This window comes from Dysidea avara, chromosome 1 (assembly GCF_963678975.1).
Source record: "Dysidea avara chromosome 1, odDysAvar1.4, whole genome shotgun sequence".
NCBI lineage: Eukaryota > Metazoa > Porifera > Demospongiae > Dictyoceratida > Dysideidae > Dysidea > Dysidea avara.
Genome location: NC_089272.1, coordinates 48,258,327 through 48,279,447, shown reverse-complemented (window position 1 = coordinate 48,279,447; position 21,121 = coordinate 48,258,327). Strand labels below are relative to the sequence as shown.

At 37.2% G+C, this 21,121-nt stretch overlaps 2 protein-coding genes across 3 annotated transcripts; both read left to right on the top strand.

The window, feature by feature from the left end:
• The first annotated feature begins 3 nt into the window (after window positions 1-3).
• LOC136266422 (uncharacterized) lies at window positions 4-8,431 on the top strand. The gene is made up of 7 exons (XM_066061444.1): window positions 4-583; window positions 5,178-5,247; window positions 5,327-5,623; window positions 5,757-6,038; window positions 6,629-6,705; window positions 7,100-7,343; window positions 7,841-8,431. Exons 2-7 carry the CDS (start codon window positions 5,181-5,183, stop codon window positions 7,873-7,875), a joined length of 1,002 nt encoding a protein of 333 aa, XP_065917516.1. The 5' UTR covers window positions 4-583; window positions 5,178-5,180; the 3' UTR covers window positions 7,876-8,431.
• LOC136266459 (uncharacterized) lies at window positions 8,315-19,707 on the top strand. Of its 2 annotated transcripts, XM_066061483.1 has the most exons (11): window positions 8,315-8,442; window positions 12,108-12,204; window positions 12,877-12,916; window positions 12,980-13,010; window positions 13,163-13,201; window positions 13,338-13,495; window positions 14,131-14,181; window positions 15,544-15,585; window positions 17,987-18,103; window positions 19,286-19,398; window positions 19,451-19,707. In XM_066061483.1, the coding sequence occupies exons 6-9, from the start codon at window positions 13,370-13,372 to the stop codon at window positions 18,101-18,103; spliced, it is 336 nt and encodes a 111-aa protein (XP_065917555.1). In that variant the 5' UTR covers window positions 8,315-8,442; window positions 12,108-12,204; window positions 12,877-12,916; window positions 12,980-13,010; window positions 13,163-13,201; window positions 13,338-13,369; the 3' UTR covers window positions 19,286-19,398; window positions 19,451-19,707. The 2 variants fall into 2 exon arrangements, with proteins under 2 accessions (XP_065917555.1, XP_065917549.1); XM_066061477.1 differs by having other exon boundaries at window positions 12,980-13,201.
• The last annotated feature ends 1,414 nt before the right edge of the window (window positions 19,708-21,121 follow it).

The following is a 21,121-nucleotide window of genomic DNA, read 5'->3' as shown; positions in this document are numbered from 1 at the left end:
GACTTGCCTTGATGCGTAGTCTTAAGTGTCATCTTTGACTTCTAGTTACTTCAATGAATTGGTCCTCTCCTTAGGATAATATACATCGCCGTGGTTCTTCGTAGATTGACTTGCTGATTGATAATATAAGCACTCGTGGCGTTTATAAACTTAATTTCTTAATTTGAGAAGCGCCACTGGGAAAACTTGGTAAAGGATCTCAACCTCTCAAGGATCATGGACGGAGGCTCGGACAGCGGTAGAGGGTCAAACATCTGGTATGGCAGAGTAACAAAGCAGCAGTATGATGTGTACAGTACTAAATGACTGTAGTTGGTCCCACATGAGCGGAGATTACGTCTGTGCTGGACACGTGGTGCTGAAAGGATTTTCTAGCGCAAACAAAAACCTAGTCTCGTGCCCTGCCGGGCTCGAGACTAACAAAAACCATGATCGCCACTACCACCACCACTACACCTACTGATTTAATAGTTCCCGCGTAACACAAGGCGCAATTTGGCGAGAAGAAGAGTAGTGCAGTCTTTCGATAGAGCCAGAAACTACGAGAGCGGCGACAGGAATTCAGCCTTGAAAGAAACTAGAGGTACGCTAGTTTAAAAGAAAAGGTTTAGTAGTCGTACAAATTGGTACATTATAACTTCTTTTAGTAATCGTCGCTCATGCCCTTTTGAAGCGTTGTGACTTGCTGCATTTGTCTTGAAGGATCGAAGCGATACGTTACATCGTATTGTACATAATGGAGTATGGTCTCGCTTAGCAGACCACCTTTTCTTCTTTTGTTATTGGGTCGGAAATAAAAGGGTCTAGTGAACGCAGTATAACAGTTTTGTTGTGGCAACCCCCAGACTTTGAAATGTATTGCGCAGCTGAGAAAGGCTCATTATGCACAGGATGGCTTCACAGTAGGTTTGGAAGCCAACGTGTGTGATTCTCATCAATCAACACTATACTGCATTCATCAGACCCCATTTCCCTACCTGATGACAACAGTAGAAAAGATGGTCTGGCTGTGTGAGACTGTATAAGAACAGAAAGTTGCCTACACCTGCATTTGTGGCTATGCTGGAAGTGACCACTATAATTACAATTAGGTAGTCTTGTCTAGAAGTGATTACTAAGGGTATACGTTACTTTTCTGCTTGAGTTTGTTTCAGATCTCTGACCATGTTATTTTCCTCACCATTGCTTCATTCATGAAGGATTGAGAAAGATTGACCATCTTTTACAGCAAGTAGTTAATTGCTTAACCATGTGTAAGCATGTGTTGCCTTTGAGGGTTCTTTCCTTGGCTTTTATTTATAAACTTTATAGCAGAGGACAGTCTGTTGTTGAAGTTCAATTGAATATAACGTTGTTTCATTAGGTGCCTCCCACCCACATGTAACTAGCTGTAGTTAAGCTACGGAGACACCTGCTGCAGCATATTGATGGTGGCCATGTTCAGTAGCATGCTCATCTTACTGTGGTGTGAATTAAAAAGTCCACAGGTACAGGATGACAACAGCTGCAGTGGAGCCATGTATTTTGGACGTCCCTGTATTAGAGACACATCTTGATTCTTTATCACTGTAGTAAGCTGTGATCAGATGAATATAGCCAACCTAGAAGCTTGAGATTATTAACAAAGTGACATATTCATATTGAAAAATTCCATGTAAGAAGAGATAGAAATAACTCTCAGGCTTTACCTTACTTCCCAACGAAGGTATCAGTATTTATTCGAATAGTAAAAAAAATGCTATTCGTTTCAGCACTAGTCTAATGTGCACACTATTACAAACAGGACAGTGGAGCAGTGACCTGATTATATCAGTGTGTCCTTATTAGTAGTGTCCCAATTTCCAGTGTTTAAATGTGTGCACATATTACAAATGGGACCATGGATAGTGGTCCTGATTATCAAGGTGTCCTTCTTAGTAAGGTGTCCTTATTTAAATTGTCTAAATGTGTCTATTATAAAACACAAATGAGCCTTATTGTGAAGTTGTCCGTGATTTAAGTAGAATGTCCCTTTTTGATATACATGTATATTACAATGAAAACTTTCCACACAATTAATATCTCCATTGTTCTTTTAATGTTTTATGGTCTGAGGTGATTACATACTTGTAATATGGTGCCAAAAAGTAACAGCCTAAAATAAATTGCTAGTGGGTAGCTGTGTTGTTATACAAACTGGTCAATAATTGTATGCAAATTGACTGATGTAAGAAACCATACAGTATATGCTTTGAAGTGGTAACTAATAGTACAATCTAACGTTTGTGCATGTATATAAATTTATCTTAGAGTTTATATAAATGGTGTGTGGAAGTAAATATGAGGTGCTGGTCACTGTAAAGCATTCATACAATACAATACAATAATCACATACTGGTGTTATCATGGTCCCACCAAAGTAAACAGCGCATACACTGACTTGGAGGAGACTGAGTGTGGCCCCGACTAGACATTGGGTGACCTGCAGTTCGATTCCTGGGGTTGGAGGGATTTTTTTCGTTACTTTGGCCCCTTTTCTGTTACACCTTTTCAGCTATAAGTCACTAAGTCTAAGTCCTTGAAATTAGGTTAGGTAATCTTAAGGCTGCAGCACATGTTGCTGCAGACCTTCAGTGCTGGTCACTGTAAAGCATTAATACAATACAAAAAAATACTTGGACATCTTGATAATCAGGACACTTTTTTGGTTCCGAAACATCCATTTTGTGCAGATTCCATTGTGGAATTCTTTCATGATTACTGTGAGCTTGTGTTGACTTAGCCATTTAACCATGTACTGTACATAGAGTATACTGTTTCATGTTACAAGAAATTGGCAGTAATCTTTACCTTGTGGTCAACATTTGTGATCCTTCTGCTGGCTTCTTCCTGTTGTTTGTCCAGGTCAGTATATCTAGGGTGATGTACAATAATAAGAGCACATGGTTTTGTCAATGGTGTTTCCATTTTGAAACGTATTTTCACCTAATCAATATTGTACTATTAGTACTGATTTGTACAACAATTGAATGCACTCAAGACAGTTATCTGTTACAATGATTAACACTGCTTTTATCATAATGTGTTGCTTTGTCTGAAGTTTACAGAAACATTACATACAGTTGTTATGGAGACTTGTTGATAACTAAGTTAGCATGTGTAGGTGATAAAGGGTATGTTTCACTTGCTTTCTGAACACAGGGGAACCAGTTTGTGTTTGATGTTGGCAGTGATGAAGGTGGTACCCTTGCACCATGCGACTAAGGTGTTCGGGATCTGAATGTGTGTACTTTAAATAATAATGGATAGTGTTCCGACTATCAAAGTGTCCTTGTTTTAGGGTAGTCCCTTTTATATCAGATTGCTATATCTGAATTCTCAACTTTGGTATGACATCATCAGGATTGGCATATATACCATCTGTAAACATGTTGTGAGATAGATGATGTTTGGAGTAACAGGTGTCTGGTGTGGTCTCAGAGAGCAGTTGTTTCTGTGTTTGTCTCACATGTTTGTACTGAAATGTGTTTGTTTCTATTGTTGATGGTTACACCTAAAGCTAATTGCACTTTCAATTACTCTTTGTGTTGAGAGATCAAAGCATGTTTGTTGCTTAAGTATGTGTGTGACCTTTTACATCTCAGAAAAGAATTGAAAGATATTCTAGCCTAAGCAATCCTAGCTGTTTGTTCTGCAACTTAACATAGACTGTCTACACACTTTACTAGAGATGGCTGAAGGTAAAGAGGTTTGATTTGCAGTGCTCAAAATAATGAAAAAGATATGTACTGCAGTGACTACAGATCAAAACCACATTTGCCCTGCAGTTGCTGGCTATTGATTTGCAGTGCTACATTATCAACTATGCATAATGAGGGATGTAGCCAGGATGGCATACACCAGTGTTATAGATGCTAAGCTAGGGGGCCTGGAGGCATGCCAAATCTGAGAGTGACTTCAGCAGAATACTGTGAATGTTTACTTTACACTATTATGACACATGAATACACTGCTAAGTTATTATTCCACATGCTAGGCAGTAACTGCCGACCATAACAAATATTGGTCGGTTGTAGGAGGGATTTGAATGGAAAACTGCAGACTGCCGACTGTTATTTTGAGCTCTGGATTTGTAGAGATGAACAAAATGACTACATGACACTACCTTGCAACACTAGACACTGTTTACTCAATTGTACAAAAGTTCTTTCATACCAATACAGCAGTGTTACACTACCACAATGCTTCATCGCATGCTGTCTTTAAGCTCTCTAACTCACCCACTCATACATATGTGCATAATTCAACCTTATTACAGTGCTATTATTGTAGGTCAATCCTATAAAAAAAGTGTTTTGTGGCTAATTCCATGAAAATATTTTCAGCTGGAAATATTTTCACCATATGTTATATACAAAAGTTTCATAGACTGTCTGACTCATTGTTAACCACCTCACATTAGTAAACAATAGTTTCCAGCATGTTTGCCTCATGGCTCCACTGTCATTTCTCTACCAGACAATGATATAGTCTGGTAGAAATAACAGCTTAGTGTATTGTTAACAATATTGAACAAAAAAAATATCATCTATGAATTTTAATAATTATGTGTACTAATTATTAATGTGGTTTTTCTCTGAAACTCTTAGACAACCTCATTAAAATAACTTGTCTCAACAGGGCCTCCTGCTTGAAACATTTTTACATGTTATCTTCCCTATACATGTTTATTATAACATGTCAGTTACATGTGTGTTTGTGCATGTTGTGCATGTTGGACTGTGAACATCAGTATAGCAGATTATTGTTGTGAGGTCCAATTTTTTGTGAAGCTGTTAAAATAGCCTCCATCATAAATTTCTGTAATTATGAAATCTGTGAGACATGAACAATTTCTCTGTAACTACAGATCTCTTGGACACTAACATGGTAAAGCTATGAAAACTTAAGAATGTATAGATGGTTCTGCTCACTATTTTTTTTAGAAATTCAGTTTGCTAGCAGAAATTTTTGTAAGTTAAAACTTTGATTCGCAAAAATAATAATAATAATAATTGGACCTGCTGTACACATGCATGTTGACGTTGATAGCTTGTACTTGTAGTATATTCACATTTTGAGCAGTCTCAAAGAGGAAGACCTCTTGTAAAGGGCCAAATACTCCTAAAGTGTCTTATTGTGTGTTTTATCATTTTCAGAAAATGGAGACACATTATCTACTTGTTTTGTTGTTATTGTTGATCACACTACACAACTCTGAACAACAAGGTGAATAATACACACTGTATTTTGTTATTAGAGGGTTTCACTCTAATTCATACACTGTACTCCAATACATGTATTACAGGTCTTATTATCCACCCACCACAAGATGTTACAATATGTGCTGGAGATGATGTTAATATCACTTGTGGACATAACTATACTGCATCGTTGACTCCTCTGTGGAGAATAAATGGACAAGCAATTTCTGGTAGTAGAATTGTGACTAACAACACATTTGAGATGACAGTGGTAGCTGATAATATTGACACAGTATTGACAGTGTATTCTGCAAGTATAATATTGAATCAAACTAAATTTCAGTGTGAATTTACATTCCTACCTCCTGTACAGAGTTCAGTTGGCATTCTAACAGTCATGGGTAAGTTAGTAGCTGAATACGTATAATTCAACAAGTAATGATTTCTCATTTTATTATGTTGTTGTTCACATGCCTGGTTTAAAGTCTATCTGAACATTTTGTTTATACACTTTAACTGCTTCACTCCTCACAGGTCCCCCAACCCTACCAGTTATCAACGTATTGGAAAGGAGACTGACCTCACTGGTAATATCATGGGACACATTCAGCCATACCACATGTGGTGATGTGACATACAATGTGACCTTATCTGATGGGACAGCAGAACTGGTGGAGGAGAGAACCACTACTAGTAATACTATCAGTTTCACTGATCTTGATAATGATACTCAATATGAAGTCACAGTGTTGGCTATTAACAATGCTGGACCAGCAACTGTTGTTACTACTAACGTAACCACCTTAACTCCTTCAGGTTAGTGGAGTGTTTGTATATGTAGAGGTGTTTGTTGGGAAATGAAAACACAACTGAGTGGCTCATTTATCGGTGTTGGGATTGTTGTGGACTTCTGAAACTTCTCATTTAATATCCTTTCTCCATAAGACATAGTGCAGTCCTCGTGGAGGTTACTACGCTGTAGTCCATCAGGAGGGGATGACTTGCTTGCATTAGTTGGCCCTAGTATCTGAGTTGTGTACAGGTATCCCAGTGTTAGGTAGCAGTAGCAGTGCTTCACACAGCTGCTGGAAGGTTTGCTATGCTTATGTAGACTATTGCGTAATCTTTGAAACAAGAAACACTTTGAAAATTTGTTGCATTTTGTAACAGGATTACATATTTGGGGAATTTTACATTGAAATGATCTTCATAATCCTCTGTTGACTGTGATGTGTCAATGATATGAAATACAGTGTTGAAGCCTCCACAAACAATGATTAGAAGGAAGCTTCATGTTGTAACTGTCATATCACCAACAGATACATACAGGATGTTTCTTCATTTTTCACTTAACTTTACATATAATGTATGGTATTGTTGTGTGTTATGTGTTTGTTAATCTTTAGTACCTTCTCCTCCGAGTGATTTGGCAGTCAGCTTGAAGTTTGTTGATTACAGGCCTATTGTTACCGTATCTTGGAATGTGCGTGCGTGCGTGCGTGCGTGCGTGCGTGCGTGCGTGTGTCTGTGTGTACATGTGTGTGTAGTTATAGATCACTGGTCTGGTAACAAGGCCACTCTGCTAAGTGAAGTTGCTGAACATGAAACTTTACTCAAATTGTTTACATGTGGACCAAGCCAACCTGTTATATATTGGAAACAGTTTATCCAGCTGTACTAATAAACACCTGTTAACTGTAACTGTCAGCTGTCCATGTTTTTGGTGTGCATGCATGTTTAGGAGATGTGCAATATTTCGAGCTGGGATAGCATAGTGAGGATAGAGTCGATAGTGTTTTATCCTTACCTTTTTCTTGTTGTACATTTTGAACACTGAATACAATGTGTATACATTACTGAATCTTATGTGTCTATAGGCATCATCATCATTATTGTCACATAACATGACTGAGATGGAGGCCTTAAATGTCTCTTTGACTGGTGAAGATGATATAACAACAATCTTTGAAGTATCACCTAATACAACTACCTTCCAAATGTCACATAATATGACATCAGATGATAATGTTTCCAGACATCTTGATGTTGGAACAGATTACATCATTTCTGTTTGTAGTGTGAACAGTGTGGGATGTAGTGAGACAGTTAGTACTTCATTAGGTATGTACTGTACAGGGGGTTGACTGGTGAATTACAGTGGAACCTGTCTTAGTGGCCACTTGTACATCTAAAATGGTTCATTTAAATTCCCCAAGTGAGAAGTTTATACTGTCTAACGCTACTGTACCTTAGGCCATAAAAAATTGGCCTGCAGCTTCAACAGGTTCCACTGCTATATTCCAGACACATTAAGATGGTGTCCTTGTGTCAGGAGGTGTAAATGTGTACATCAATGCATGAATATGTGTCAAAGTCTCTTTATGAGGTGTCCAGATATAAGGGGTCTGTTTACTCTAATACGAGTGAAACCTACACCCTTAGGACTAATGTCCTGGTTGTCAAGGTGTCCCTGTTTCAGGCCCTTGTACAAAAAACCATTTTACAGTAATTGCACACTTTCAGAGGTACCAGCTTTTTATAATCAGGTGGTCCCCTGGACAGCTAAGGTTCCAACATTGCATAGCATTTCATTCACTGTTATGTTTTATAAATTGTAGCTGTACGATGGCTCCAGTCAGCAATAGTCCAGTGACATCCAGATGACCAGTCCATCTATGTATCGTGTGATGTGGCTGAGTCAACTCCTAGAGTTAAATGTTTAGCAAGACTGAATTGTTCTACATGTGATGAGGTCACTTCTGAATTGTTCACTAGACATACCGAAATATCAGTCATGGCTGATACTGACTATCACATTTCTGTGCTGGTAGTTGAATCACAAAACAGTATGCCACTGGAGAATTACAGTATAGCAGAACCATCTCGGTACCAAAACTTACACCAGAGCCAAATCCCACACACCTACCACAGCCGAGCTCAACACAACAGCCAAGCTCAACACAACAGCCAAGCTCAACACAACAGCCAAGCTCAACACAACAGCCAAGCTCAACACAACAGCCAAGCTCAACACAACAGCCAAGTTCAACACAACAGCCAAGCTCAACACAACAGCCAGGCTCAACACAACAGCCAAGCTCAACACAACAGCCAAGCTCAACACAACAGCCAAGCTCAACACAACAGCCAAGCTCAACACAACAGCCAAGCTTGACGCAACAGTTGTAACCAACAGAACAGCCAGAACCTGGAACATCCTGTAAGTTTTTAACTAGCTTGAACTGGTTGGAAGCTGCACAGTTACACTGTACTGTATGTAGCTAACTGAATGGTTTTGCTTATAAACTTACCATATTTACATACTGCTGCAATTTTTAATAGTAATTGTGGGGTCTACATCATGGTCTTAAATTTACAGGTGGTATGTATTGTGCAATTCTTTATTGAATTCATGTAGTGATGATAAATTAGCTACAGTGGCACTATGCTTAACCCTTTGTTACCATGGACGCATGTCTATTGAAATCCATTCGTAGTGCCTTCGGTCCAGGGATTACAGGGCTGATTCCATTGTCATTTTATTCAGGAGGGGGGGGAGCATTTTGAATTGTGTATCATGTGTAGCCAGCCAGGGAACGAAAATCGTTTAGAATAAACACAAGAAGTATATAACACACATAATGTTTACATACCTATGAAAAAAAGGCCATAACTTTCATCTCGGTGGTGGTACTCTATTCTAATATAGATTAATTGATTCCTCGCGTGATGGCGATTCGATTGGTATATAGTATGATGTCATCACACTTAGCAACAAAATGGTGGGACAATTTTTATTTCGTGTGACGAAGAAGAAGCATCCCTATTCCTTCTGCTTCACAGCGTGTGAGTTCTGTGTGTTACTGTGAAACTTTTTAGATACAGCTATATAAATAGGGTAAAGAGGTACTTTTTTTGTCCCAAAAAAATGAAGATAAAATCCTTCGAATAGTGCCTCACTGCGGTATTATTCTAGGGTACACTACTAACATTTTAAACCACTACTATAGCTAGTTTTATAAAACAATAACAACACATTGCTACTTGCTTCTTCTATACAAGACCTTTCTTTCACTCAAGTCCTTGTAGCACAACCATGTCACGCCTCGTGCTACGTGGTCAATTTACTAAAGGGAATTTCGATTATGTGACAGCCGTTTAAGTTTTACCAGGACAATGCCTTTCTTATATCGAGATGGAGATTAATACTAAAGTTATGAGAGCACTAGTAAAGAGTAATTACAAAAGTATGGTGTGGTACTATTCGAGGGTGTGGTACAATTAAAATTATTTTCACAAGCAACAATAAAAACCTTCGAATAGTACCCCACTGTGGTACTATTCAAGGGCGCGGCGAATAGTAAGGGCGCGGCACAGCAAATCAAGTGATTATGGTATATTGCTATTATTTATTCAGCTAGTTAAATATACTGTGATTTAGTGTATTTCATGATTCATGAATAATTTTGTAATTCGCTAATTACGTTGCTATGCACTGCTAAGGAAGCATAATACAAACCATTTTGAACTGCAAATTATGCACAGAAGTATCTCAATTGAAGGGGTCAGCTGCAAAATGGGACAAGCACCATTTGAAAATTTAGGCGACCATGGTGGTGGGCATTAAACAAAATTTTGGTACATAATTGAATTAGAATATTTGCTTAAAATTATTTTGATACTGCCATGAACTTTTAAGTTTTATTGTTTACTTAGTGACAACATTATTCACATAGCTAAATCAAGCCATTCCAATGTTGAAGAAATTAAAAATGTAAAGTGGCACATGTGTCCCTTATTTCCGTGGCCCCTTCAACTGTTTTATAGTGTGTCTATCATGTTTTCTCATGCGAATTGTTTAGAAAAGGCCTCAAGGCTGTCCTTCATTTTTGTTCACATAAGCACGAGTAATGCCCCCCTTTCAACTTGAAGGATACGATATCTCTGGTAGCCTAAGGCCTTCAGTGTTGTTTTAAAAACTGTTAAACCTCTATAAAACCAAAAGGGAAGACCATTCACAAAGTATATTAAGAGTCACAATACCTGTACTGTATTTCAGACCGCCCAAAAGAAACCATCTCAGAGCAAAATTTATGAGTGTGGAAGTTTAATACAGACTTAATTAATTATGAAATTAATTTCAGTAAACCAGGCACACGCCCACAGCCTGCTGAAACAAGAGGCGAATAGAATTATATAAAACATCATTTCATTCTAATGCACATCACAATGGGGAATGCCTCACATGTCCAGTACTGCCAACTAGTGTCCAGTGTGATTTGAATGCCTGGGATTACTAACATTAAAAGACTATTTAACAAAAGATTTATAATTTCAATGAATATACTGAATGGTCATTACATTTTAAATTTAAGTTACTTACATTTTAAAGTTACAGTGGGTTCCCTGTTATCTGAACACCTTGTGCCGATTCAATTACAAACGTGTTCAGATAAGTGAATTTGTCTGGATTTAAGTGAATCTCATTCATTTTTATGCACAGTTTTGTTTAACTACTCTAATAGAACATACGGTAACTGTCAAAATACTCTAATAGAACATATGGTAAATGTTAGAATACTCTATTAGAACATACGGTAAATGTTAGAATACTCTAATAGAACATACGGTAAATGTTAGAATACTCTAATAGAACAGTTATTCGTACTGTTTTGGATGATTGAGAGTCTGGATATTTGAGTGTCTGAATAATTGAATACTTACTGTAATTCGCTCATAGCAGCCCTGTGTTACAGACTGTAGCCTTCTTGTGGTTCTGTAATGATATAGTACCAACATAGCCTTTTGCTGGTGAAAAATCAGTTTGTTTTAAAATGTGGTTGAATTGCTAGAGTAAGTTTCATACTAAAAGGATAGAATATGTGACCATCTCAGCAATAACCCGTCTAGTTCGCACAACTTCCAAAATTTCTTTTAATTTTCTCAGCATTATCTGCATTGTTCAAGGAATGGTCCACCAAAGTTTCAGTTGATTATGGTGAGTAGTTTTGGAATTACATCACTAGACAGTAGGAAGAGCAAGGAAATCGATTTGTACAGTAATTATACTAAAAATATACTACAGATGCTTACATTCACAGTCATAACTTCCGTTTGGATTAGTCTACAGGTTTGGTATTTGGCTTACAATGTTCACCATGGGTTGGCAGATCGACCAAGGTTTAGTTTTTGCCCAGCAGTTACTTCCGCATAGGCATATGAAGGTGATTTTATTGAAGAAATGGCAACGGTTTCGCTTACGTCTATCGCATCATAAACGAACACATGTGACACGCAAACCATTGGAGTTACAGAAATTTAACAAAGATTTTCAAACTCCCCAGGAGTAGGCGAATAAGATGGTATAATAGGTTTAATCAATTTGAGTCTTCCTTCACTGAGTAATGGCTCGATTAAAACTTACATAAAAGTTTCTTTGTAACACGCATAATTTCACCAATTTTTTTTAATTTCATTTTTCTCAAAATGCATGCTTGTGTGAACTAGAGAGGTTTTTGCTGAGATGGTCACATATATTTGCAAAGAAAGTTATGGGGTTTAACTCTTAAACCCGCATAATCCAGGAAACTGGATTTAAAAATAAATACGCACCCCTTTCACAAAGCGCTGTAACTTTTGAAACGTCCATCCTATGGCTACGTAATTTACATCATTCTACTTTTGATGTAACAATAATTAAACAGTACCTAGGGGTTTACCCTAACACTAAATGGTGAGGCCAAAACTGGCCATGAAAATAACTTTTCGTTAAGGAAACACACAAACCCTTTACATACCCTTATAAAATGGTCAATAACTCAATGGCAGTTGCTCCTATCACCTTGCAACAACTTCCATTTGATTCACTGATAAATTTTCTATTAGGCCATATACAGCTCACATGAGTAAACAGAATTATACATGTGGCAAGAATTTTGAAACACGGAGACGCAACTCGCAGTTGTTCATTGCTTCATAACAAGTAAGTTACAGTGTTCATTTAACCATCTCTAAGTAGTCCAGTGAACATACCTTTAATAAATGTGTAGTTGTAGGCTGTAAGAATTCAGTTCCCCCAACTAGTGTCACCATGTGTTCCCATATTGTGTAAACATGCATTCCCCAAAAGTTCTCTGAGTTTAAGGGTTAAAGTAAGCCATTTTTTTCTTATTTTATTGTACATGTAACTTCCTTGAGGGTTGGTACCATCCTAGTTCCTTCAATCACTTATTTGAGTTCATTGTAATGAAATTTCACAATCGTTGGTTACAAAATCCTGTCATTACAACAATTTGTTTCTTGTTGATACAAGCATAGCAAGTGCAACCAGTATGTTTGTGATGTAATACAATGTACATGAATTCCAATAGAAATGTGCATATTTAGTGACATCACATTATTACATTTCTTATCCTGTTATGTACTCTATTATCTATGCCGAAACGTACAGCTCTTGGCAAACCTCAGTTTAATTAGGGTCAGTGGGTCATTCAGTGACCGGGTTTCAATAACACCATACATAAATATGCAGTAAAGGGATGATGAGCATAAGTGTACACTGTATATCATAATTATTGTATCATGATATACAATTCTATATTGTGACATCACTAAATTACACATGTGTCTTAAAATGATTCATTCTTTATTGTAGATGCCAACGTATACTGAAGTTGTAGACTTGAAAAAAACCAGTAAGTAATTTTGATCTATGTAACCATACATTGTAGAATTAACTACTAGTGTTTTGGTTATAGAAAAAGAAATTTTTCTGAAAGCACATATGAGGTACATGTATATATGTGCATAGTGTACATTTAAATATGTACATTAGAGATGGCAGGCATAAAGTTTGCCTCCTTTTTTCAAACTCATAACTGTATGGAATTGTGCTCTTCAGAAAGATATTGATGTTTGGTTGTCCAACTATTTTTCTGTAGATACCAACATACAATGAAGTTTCAGAATTCAAAAGCCCGGTAAGTAATTGATTGGCACATATTGACTCAGTGCATGTACTGTACTCTTGCAATTTTAATTTTTAAATATATGTCTTGATTTGTTAAATAGTACGCTATACCAAATCTTTGAATGTATTTTTTTATGTGTGTTTAGTTGTTGACGTACAGTGAAGTTGCAGACTTCAAATGTATTTGATGATATTTATATTTGTGACCGTCTCAGCAAAAACCTGCCCACCTACCATGCTTTTTGAGAAAACCAAATTCTCATACTACAAAGGAAACAATGTACAAGTTTTAGACTCAGGGAAGGTAAATCTCAAATCAATTACACCTATACACCATTTTATATTCACATGTTCTTGGAGATAGTTTCGTTTCTTTAACCTCAATCATATTATGTATTTCACATGTGATGCAGTAGACATATTCAAAATAGTTGTCATTTCTTTATTTAAAATGCCTTCATACATCTACATATCTCAAAGGATAAAAACTTATCTTAATTGATTTGCCAGTTCATGGTGATCATTTTTAAGCCAAATTCCAACTCTGTAGACCAATGTAAATGATGGGAATTTGATTTATTTTTCAGTGTAGTCATCATACAAATTAATTTCTTTGATGTTCATACTGACTAATATAATTCCTAAACTGCTCACCACAATAGGCTGACCCATTGCTTCTACACTGAGAACTGAGGAAAAAAATGGTTTTGTGAACTTGCTGAGATGGTCACATTTGCTGTAGTTGTAATGTATGTTGTTATAGTTAAAACCAGTAGCTAAATTTATAATATCTTTTTGTGTGTGTGATACATAAAAGTTGTACACACATCATACACTGGTTAAAAAGCCTAAAACTTTATTGTACATACTACATCAAGCCTTGCAGTGTTTATTGTGTTGTATTGTACAGTTTTGTTTCATTGTATATACACTGTATAGGGAGAAAAATCACTGACAAGAACTTCTGGTGAATCAACAGAACCACAAAAGGTACTTGTGTTCAGTGTGTTGTATTGTTACACGAACACTACATACATGTACACTACACACATGTACACTACACACATGTACACTACACACATGTACACTACACGCATGAACACTACATACACGAACACTACATACACGAACACTACACACATGTACACTACACACATGTACACTACACACATGTACACTACAGACATGAACACTACACACATGTACACTACACACATGTACACTTCATACATGTACACTACAAACATGAACACTACACACATGTACACTACACACATGTACACTTCATACATGTACACTACAAACATGAACACTACACACATGTACACTACATACATGTACACTACACACATGTACACTACACACATGTACACTACATACATGTACACTACACACATGTACACTACACACATGTACACTACACACATGTACACTACACACATGAACACTACATACACGAACACTACATACATGTACACTACACACATGTACACTACACACATGTACACTACACACATGAACACTACACACATGTACACTACACACATGTACACTACACACATGTACACTACATACATGTACACTACACACATGTACACTACACACATGTACACTACACACATGTACACTACACACATGTACACTACACACATGAACACTACATACACGAACACTACATACATGTACACTACACACATGTACACTACACACATGTACACTACATACATGAACACTACACACATGTACACTACACACATGTACACTACACACATGAACACTACACACATGTACACTACATACATGTACACTACACACATGTACACTACACACATGTACACTACACACATGTACACTACACACATGTACACTTCATACATGTACACTACAAACATGAACACTACATACATGTACACTACACACATGAACACTACACACATGTACACTACACACACATACGCACACCAGAAGGGATAGGATATGCGTTGCATGCCACTTGATTAAATTATTTACTACCATCACGTGAGTCTCAATATTCGCAGTACAAAACAAACCAACAAGGGTGGGAGGGGCTTAGTGGATATTTAGTTAGCACTTTACATAAACATCAAGGCCATCTACTTTGTTTTGTAAGGGCCTCTGAATTTATTAGTGAAATAGAGTAAAATCACTGTTTCATGTGCCTACACCATGCACACAAGCGCATGCACACACTACACACACTACATTCCGGTGGTTTAAGAGGACAGGTTTACAATTCTTATTACATGACATATGCAGCAATAGTTGTAGTACATAAATTGGTATTGTATGCATGTATTATTCACTAACTTATTTTCACTTTATTTTATACAGCCAGCAATACCAGACACTTATGCAGCAGTTGACATGACAAAGGTCAGTGATACAGTTAGATACCGATATGGGTTTTTGGAATGTACTGATATCCGGTATAGATACCACCAAAAGAAGCCAATGACCGATAGTCGATCCAATATTTGCATTACAAACAAAAGTCATAGTTAAATCTATGCAAAAGTGTACATTTACCTACTGTAAAACAACATGTGGATATATTCATTGCTCACTCCATGCCATGGTGATATTGGCTTGGGTTTCTATTGTGCACTCCAGACAATTAGGCACCCACAGACATTTTTATGCATACTCCCACAGAGCCTTAAATGGATATTTCTGCATTACTCTGCATTTTATTGGCTTGTGTGAAGGCTGGTACAGTAGATTTTCTTGGTTATCCTGTGACTGTTCTTTTATATTACAGAGGTACTATATACAAATATATAACTGCTTCTTTTATTTAAGACTGATAAGCTTTTCAGCAATGAACACTAGAATTGTGTGTATTTGTATGGCTTCTCATAGCATAGCACTTGCTGTAGAGTGAACAGTAAGCCACTGCCACTAAACAGCCACATGGATAACATAGAAAACCAATATTATAATCTGTTTATATACAAACTATTGCTGTATAAATATCGGTAGCGATATCGGTCCTTCTACTGTTCTGTACCGATACCAATGTTGGTAAAAAATGCCATATCGGTGGCCGATATTTTGGCCTATCCGATTATTGGTACACCTCTAGATACAGTTAATACAATTACATGTACAGGCTGTAATGTGAAGTAGTTTTTGCTTATTGTGTAATTTTATTATGACTGGTCATGTGTACACAATCACAATAAGTTGTAAATCAAAACTTATAGTGATGGACTAACTAGAATTCATTTGTAGTTGATAGAACTCGACTTGTACCATTTATCACCGCAATGAATTTATATTGTCATCTGCATATCTTCCTGTCACATTTTCCTATCTTCAGCAATAAACTCCTCATAACCCTTAAACCCACACAGGCCAGAAAACTGGTCCTAATACACATGCCTAAGACAAAGTGCTGTAATTTTCCTATTGCTATGCAATTAATGCTATTCTACTTGTTCTGTAATAATCAGTAAAATGGTACCCAGGGTTTTATCCCAACATGAAACTGTAGAGCCAAAACCTGCCATGTAAGCAGCTTTTCGGTAGAGAAACACACAAACGTTACATACTGTACCTTTACAAAATTATTTATAACTTAACAATGGTTGCTCCTATCAACTTGCAATTTGTGTCATTGAATTCTCCATCAGGGCATCTATTACTCGTGTGATTAAACCCACAATCAAAACTATACATGTGGCAAGAACACGCAATGATGGACTAGTGCATTGGAATCCTTTGACACTTTTCATAGCAAATAAGCCTTTGTAGCTGCAGTGTTCATTTAAACTTCTCCAAGTAGCCCAGTTAACAGAGTTTTAACCAATGTTAAGTTTTAACCACAAAGAGTTAAGTTTCACCTTTTTAAGTCACCAAGTATGCCAGTAATATGTAAACACACATTCTGCTAAAGTTCTTTACAGGTTTAAAGGTTAAAACTTCCATTTAGTGCAACTGGTTTACAGCCACACGCTGCCTAGCTATGGCCCACAGGTTATTACATGAAATTGGAAGTATCAGAAATCTTCTTAGAGTATATGTGACCGGATCTGCGAAAACCCAACACAATTGCGCAAGCCTAAATTTACAGTATAAAGCATTGATTACAATGAGAGAAATACTTGCGTATTATTGAAAAATCCATAAATATTTGAGCGCCTCTTTCTTAGTGAAGGAAGGGACTAACAATAACAACCTGGATATCATCTTATTCGCCTGCTCAAGAGGAGTTGGAAAATATTTGTTTTGTTGCAGTAGACCCAAGGATACTCAAGTTATGAGCATTTGTTTATGTTACGTCGAAGCGATCATACACAATTGATTTTTCTTCACCAATTTCTCCTTTGTATGCAGTGCAAAAAGACAAGTAAAGGACAAACTTACCCAGTAAAGAAGAAAGTGTTGAACTAATTCAACATTCATACCTCTTAATATTCTAAAGGTCAAAATTGTATATCCATACCATAGCATCCCAGCATCCTTACAAACCTTCTCACTGCTTTCCTAGCTGCTAAACAAGCCTTAACACCTAGAACAATGCTTGGTTGCATAATTTTACCTCGTAGGCTTATAACGCATGACCATCCTCCTCTGGGTTAATCCACAAATTGCTTAGTTGGAGCCATTTGAGTGCAAAAAAGGTCCATGGGGACCCCAAATTTGACCTCTAGCCTTAACTCGTCATCTGACTCCATTTTGTGTTTCAATATATAACCCACTAATCTCACTACCTGCATAAAATAGTTGTCAAATTCATTGACATGTTTGTTTATCTTTTATAATTCACTCACAGAAACACAACAAGAGCAACTATGTGGAGTTGGAACGTTTTGATGACCAGAGACTCACAGTCATGCCTGTACCAGTACCAGAAGTGACTTATTTAGATGTGAAAATTGGCTTGAGGTAGGTACACTGTAGGGTTCTAAATAAAGGTGGAAATGTGAGTAGCCATTTTATAGAACATTGGCTAGTCACTCACTGAATGCTAGTATAGTAAATGTGTATGACTACCTTATATCAGTGTCATGTGACAGAAGATATCATGGAGCCCCATGTGTATTCTGTACATGTTGGGACCACTCACATATAGTACACAATGATTATCATCAAAAATGACTGTTCAGTTAGACAATGCTATAGATTGCCTAAAATTTTGGCGCCTCACTTGTCCCTAGCAATTAATATAAACAATGAATTTACAAAAATAATTGGTGAATTATGAAATACATTAAATTTTAATAACTTACCAGTAATTTACATGTATTATTACTAGTGCATAAATCGATGTCGATTTTATGCTTCAAAGATTTGAATGCAATATTCGAAGGATTGATGAATATTTAGCTACTATTATGTAGGTGGAATAATTTTGAGTGTATTGTAGCTAATTCCACTTTTTTGTTTTGGCTCCCTTTGGCAAGTGGAATTTCTCACGTTGACAATATTACTTGTCTGTTTAACAAGATATAGCAGCTGGAGAAAACACAAAACAAAATGTATAGCTGCTGCTAAAAGACCTTACAGTAGTACACAACTCACCAATATTCTTCCTCTACAGCTTGTCCCAACTACACTTCATGATTATCGGTGGGTGTGGCCACTTGTGGTGTGAGCTAATTAACTTGTCAAACACCTAGCACAACCACCTTCCATTGCTTTCTAGTGTCTCAAGTGTAACTGCCCATGGTGAAATTATTCATGACGTGTTGAGCAGTTGGATTCTTACGTTCTTCTGCTCACTAATATGGCCAGGTTGTGTTTGTGCAAAATTCGAACTTCACTTTTGTCATTTGAATGATGTACCCCTCGAACCATTGAACGAATACAGTAGATTCATTTATGCACTAATTATTACAATAATTAATATTATGCTATACTTTTCAAATGCCCAGAACAGCAACTATTGGTACATACTGTAATGTAAGAACCTGGTATTGTGTTTGTGGTTAGTCCATAATTATATGGATGAGCTTATTGTGGTAAGGTGGTATAATATAGCAGGGAGACTTGTAATGTTGTGTGTCATAGTATGGCTCTGTAGCTTTAGAAAGAGTTGGTGCCCGGTTAACACCTGGTTTATTATAGGTAGCACAGCATCAAAGGTGTCCTGATCATGTGATCCACCCAGTGTAGTGACATCTACTGAAGTAAAAGATTTGTTGTGGTTGTCAAGTGATCACATGAGGCACTTCCCCTGATAAGGTATGTGTATTACCTAATATGGATCTGTCACTTAAACATTTTTTTTATTTAGGAGGCATTGCAACATTATCTCCACAGACTACTCACACCCACACCACACCTCCACACTAGGGTATAGGGTCTGGTGATAATGGTTAAGTTCATCTGTCTATAATCCAGTACCACATGTCTAAGACATGCTTAATGTATTTTAAACACATCGACTAATATCACCAGATCCTACTCTCCTATAGTGGATGTGGTCACTACTGTACTAATGTATTATAATTTCTGTGTAAATTAAAACAACAATCATACAACACAACTTAACATGTAAATGACAGGGAACCCTTTGTGGTATTGTGACCTTATTAACATACCTTCATACAGTAGGACTGAGGTTTTGTATAGTGAACAACACTTCACTTGAGTGAATTCAGGGTTGGGCAAGGTGGGTAGTAGACACAGGAAGTTTGGGGGTGCAAAGCTTTCAGGTTTTAATGTAGATTGAATTGCTTTAATTATGCAAAAAAAAAATATCTACTTTGTAAGTGAGAGTTGCACAGGGATAAGTGACTACAGCAGCTTATAAGTGCCGAAGGAGCGTGAAACGAATGCATTTAACCATGTGAGACTTCTATAGTGAAATATTGCCTTATTTTGGAACACCACATCCGATCCACAGGCCACCTGTTGGTGGTTTCGTTACATAAGCAATTAGTAAGAAGCATCTGTAATGCAACAGTTCTTATAGTGATGGGAGACACCAATGGACTTGTATTAATTTTATAGCATGTGAGACAGCAACAAGAGGAGAAGTGTTGCTAACCAGCCTGCAGCCTAGCAAACAGGCTAAAACTGTTGATCCATGACTAGTACTGCTCATTTCATGCTGCACAGCACTAGTGAATGTGTTTATAATGACAGAGCAGGAGTGTAGGGTGGCCTGTGTGGTTGGTGAGGTTTCAACAATATTAATGGTCTTCCATATAAGGTAACTTTGGATTTCAGCACTGTTACCACACAACCTCATTGAAGTTTCACACTCCTTTGCACCTTTGGCGCTTATAAGCTCCTGGTGACTATCATGAGTAGTTCAGCTAGCTTATACATGTAGCTATATATGGCATATGCAAGACCACGTGTTTAGTAGGATAAGTGTATTCATGCATGAGGTACACTTAGACACTATATGTGTAGATTCTAACTCAGTAACTGTGGAGTATTCTTAATAGTTATGTAAGGTGACTGCTCTATTAGAATATTTGACTGACTGCTCTATTAGAGTATCTGGATGGTGTATCCTTTTCTTTGGGGGGGAGGAGGGGATGGGCACACGCCCCATTGTGCCAGATCCGCCATACCACTGTCACCCACATGGAAAAAGCATAGCTCAATATAACCACTATAATTTTCAGTTACCAACTATGAATGTGGTATATCTCATAAGTGTAGCCTCTTCACCTTATTATTGATGTCATGAAGCAGGGATGGATGTGTGTAGATGGATGCTGAAGTGTTTCCAGAAACTGCTAAGACCTGAAATTTTTCCTGGGGGCTTAGATTACATTTATCAATTGATGTAGGGCATCCCGACTCCCAGAATTATGTTACGGCTGTTGTACACTTCAAACTTTACATGTATAGCTCCACCCTTAGCCAAACTATGCTAGGCACCGGCCTATTATGCCCGAAAGTTTACCTATTATGCTTTTGAGCATTGCTCAAAAATTAAGCCTATTAT

Excerpts from the sequence above, each read along its gene's own strand:
- LOC136266459 (XM_066061483.1), top strand. The coding sequence starts at position 13,370 with ATGTATTTGATGATATTTATATTTGTGACCGTCTCAGCAAAAACCTGC. Across the intron at positions 13,496-14,130 it reads AAGTTTTAGACTCAGGGAAG|GGAGAAAAATCACTGACAAG; the intron begins GTAAATCTCAAA and ends TACACTGTATAG. Across the intron at positions 14,182-15,543 it reads AATCAACAGAACCACAAAAG|CCAGCAATACCAGACACTTA; the intron begins GTACTTGTGTTC and ends TATTTTATACAG.
- LOC136266422 (XM_066061444.1), top strand. The coding sequence starts at position 5,181 with ATGGAGACACATTATCTACTTGTTTTGTTGTTATTGTTGATCACACTA. Across the intron at positions 5,248-5,326 it reads ACACAACTCTGAACAACAAG|GTCTTATTATCCACCCACCA; the intron begins GTGAATAATACA and ends CATGTATTACAG. Across the intron at positions 7,344-7,840 it reads GACAGTTAGTACTTCATTAG|CTGTACGATGGCTCCAGTCA; the intron begins GTATGTACTGTA and ends TATAAATTGTAG.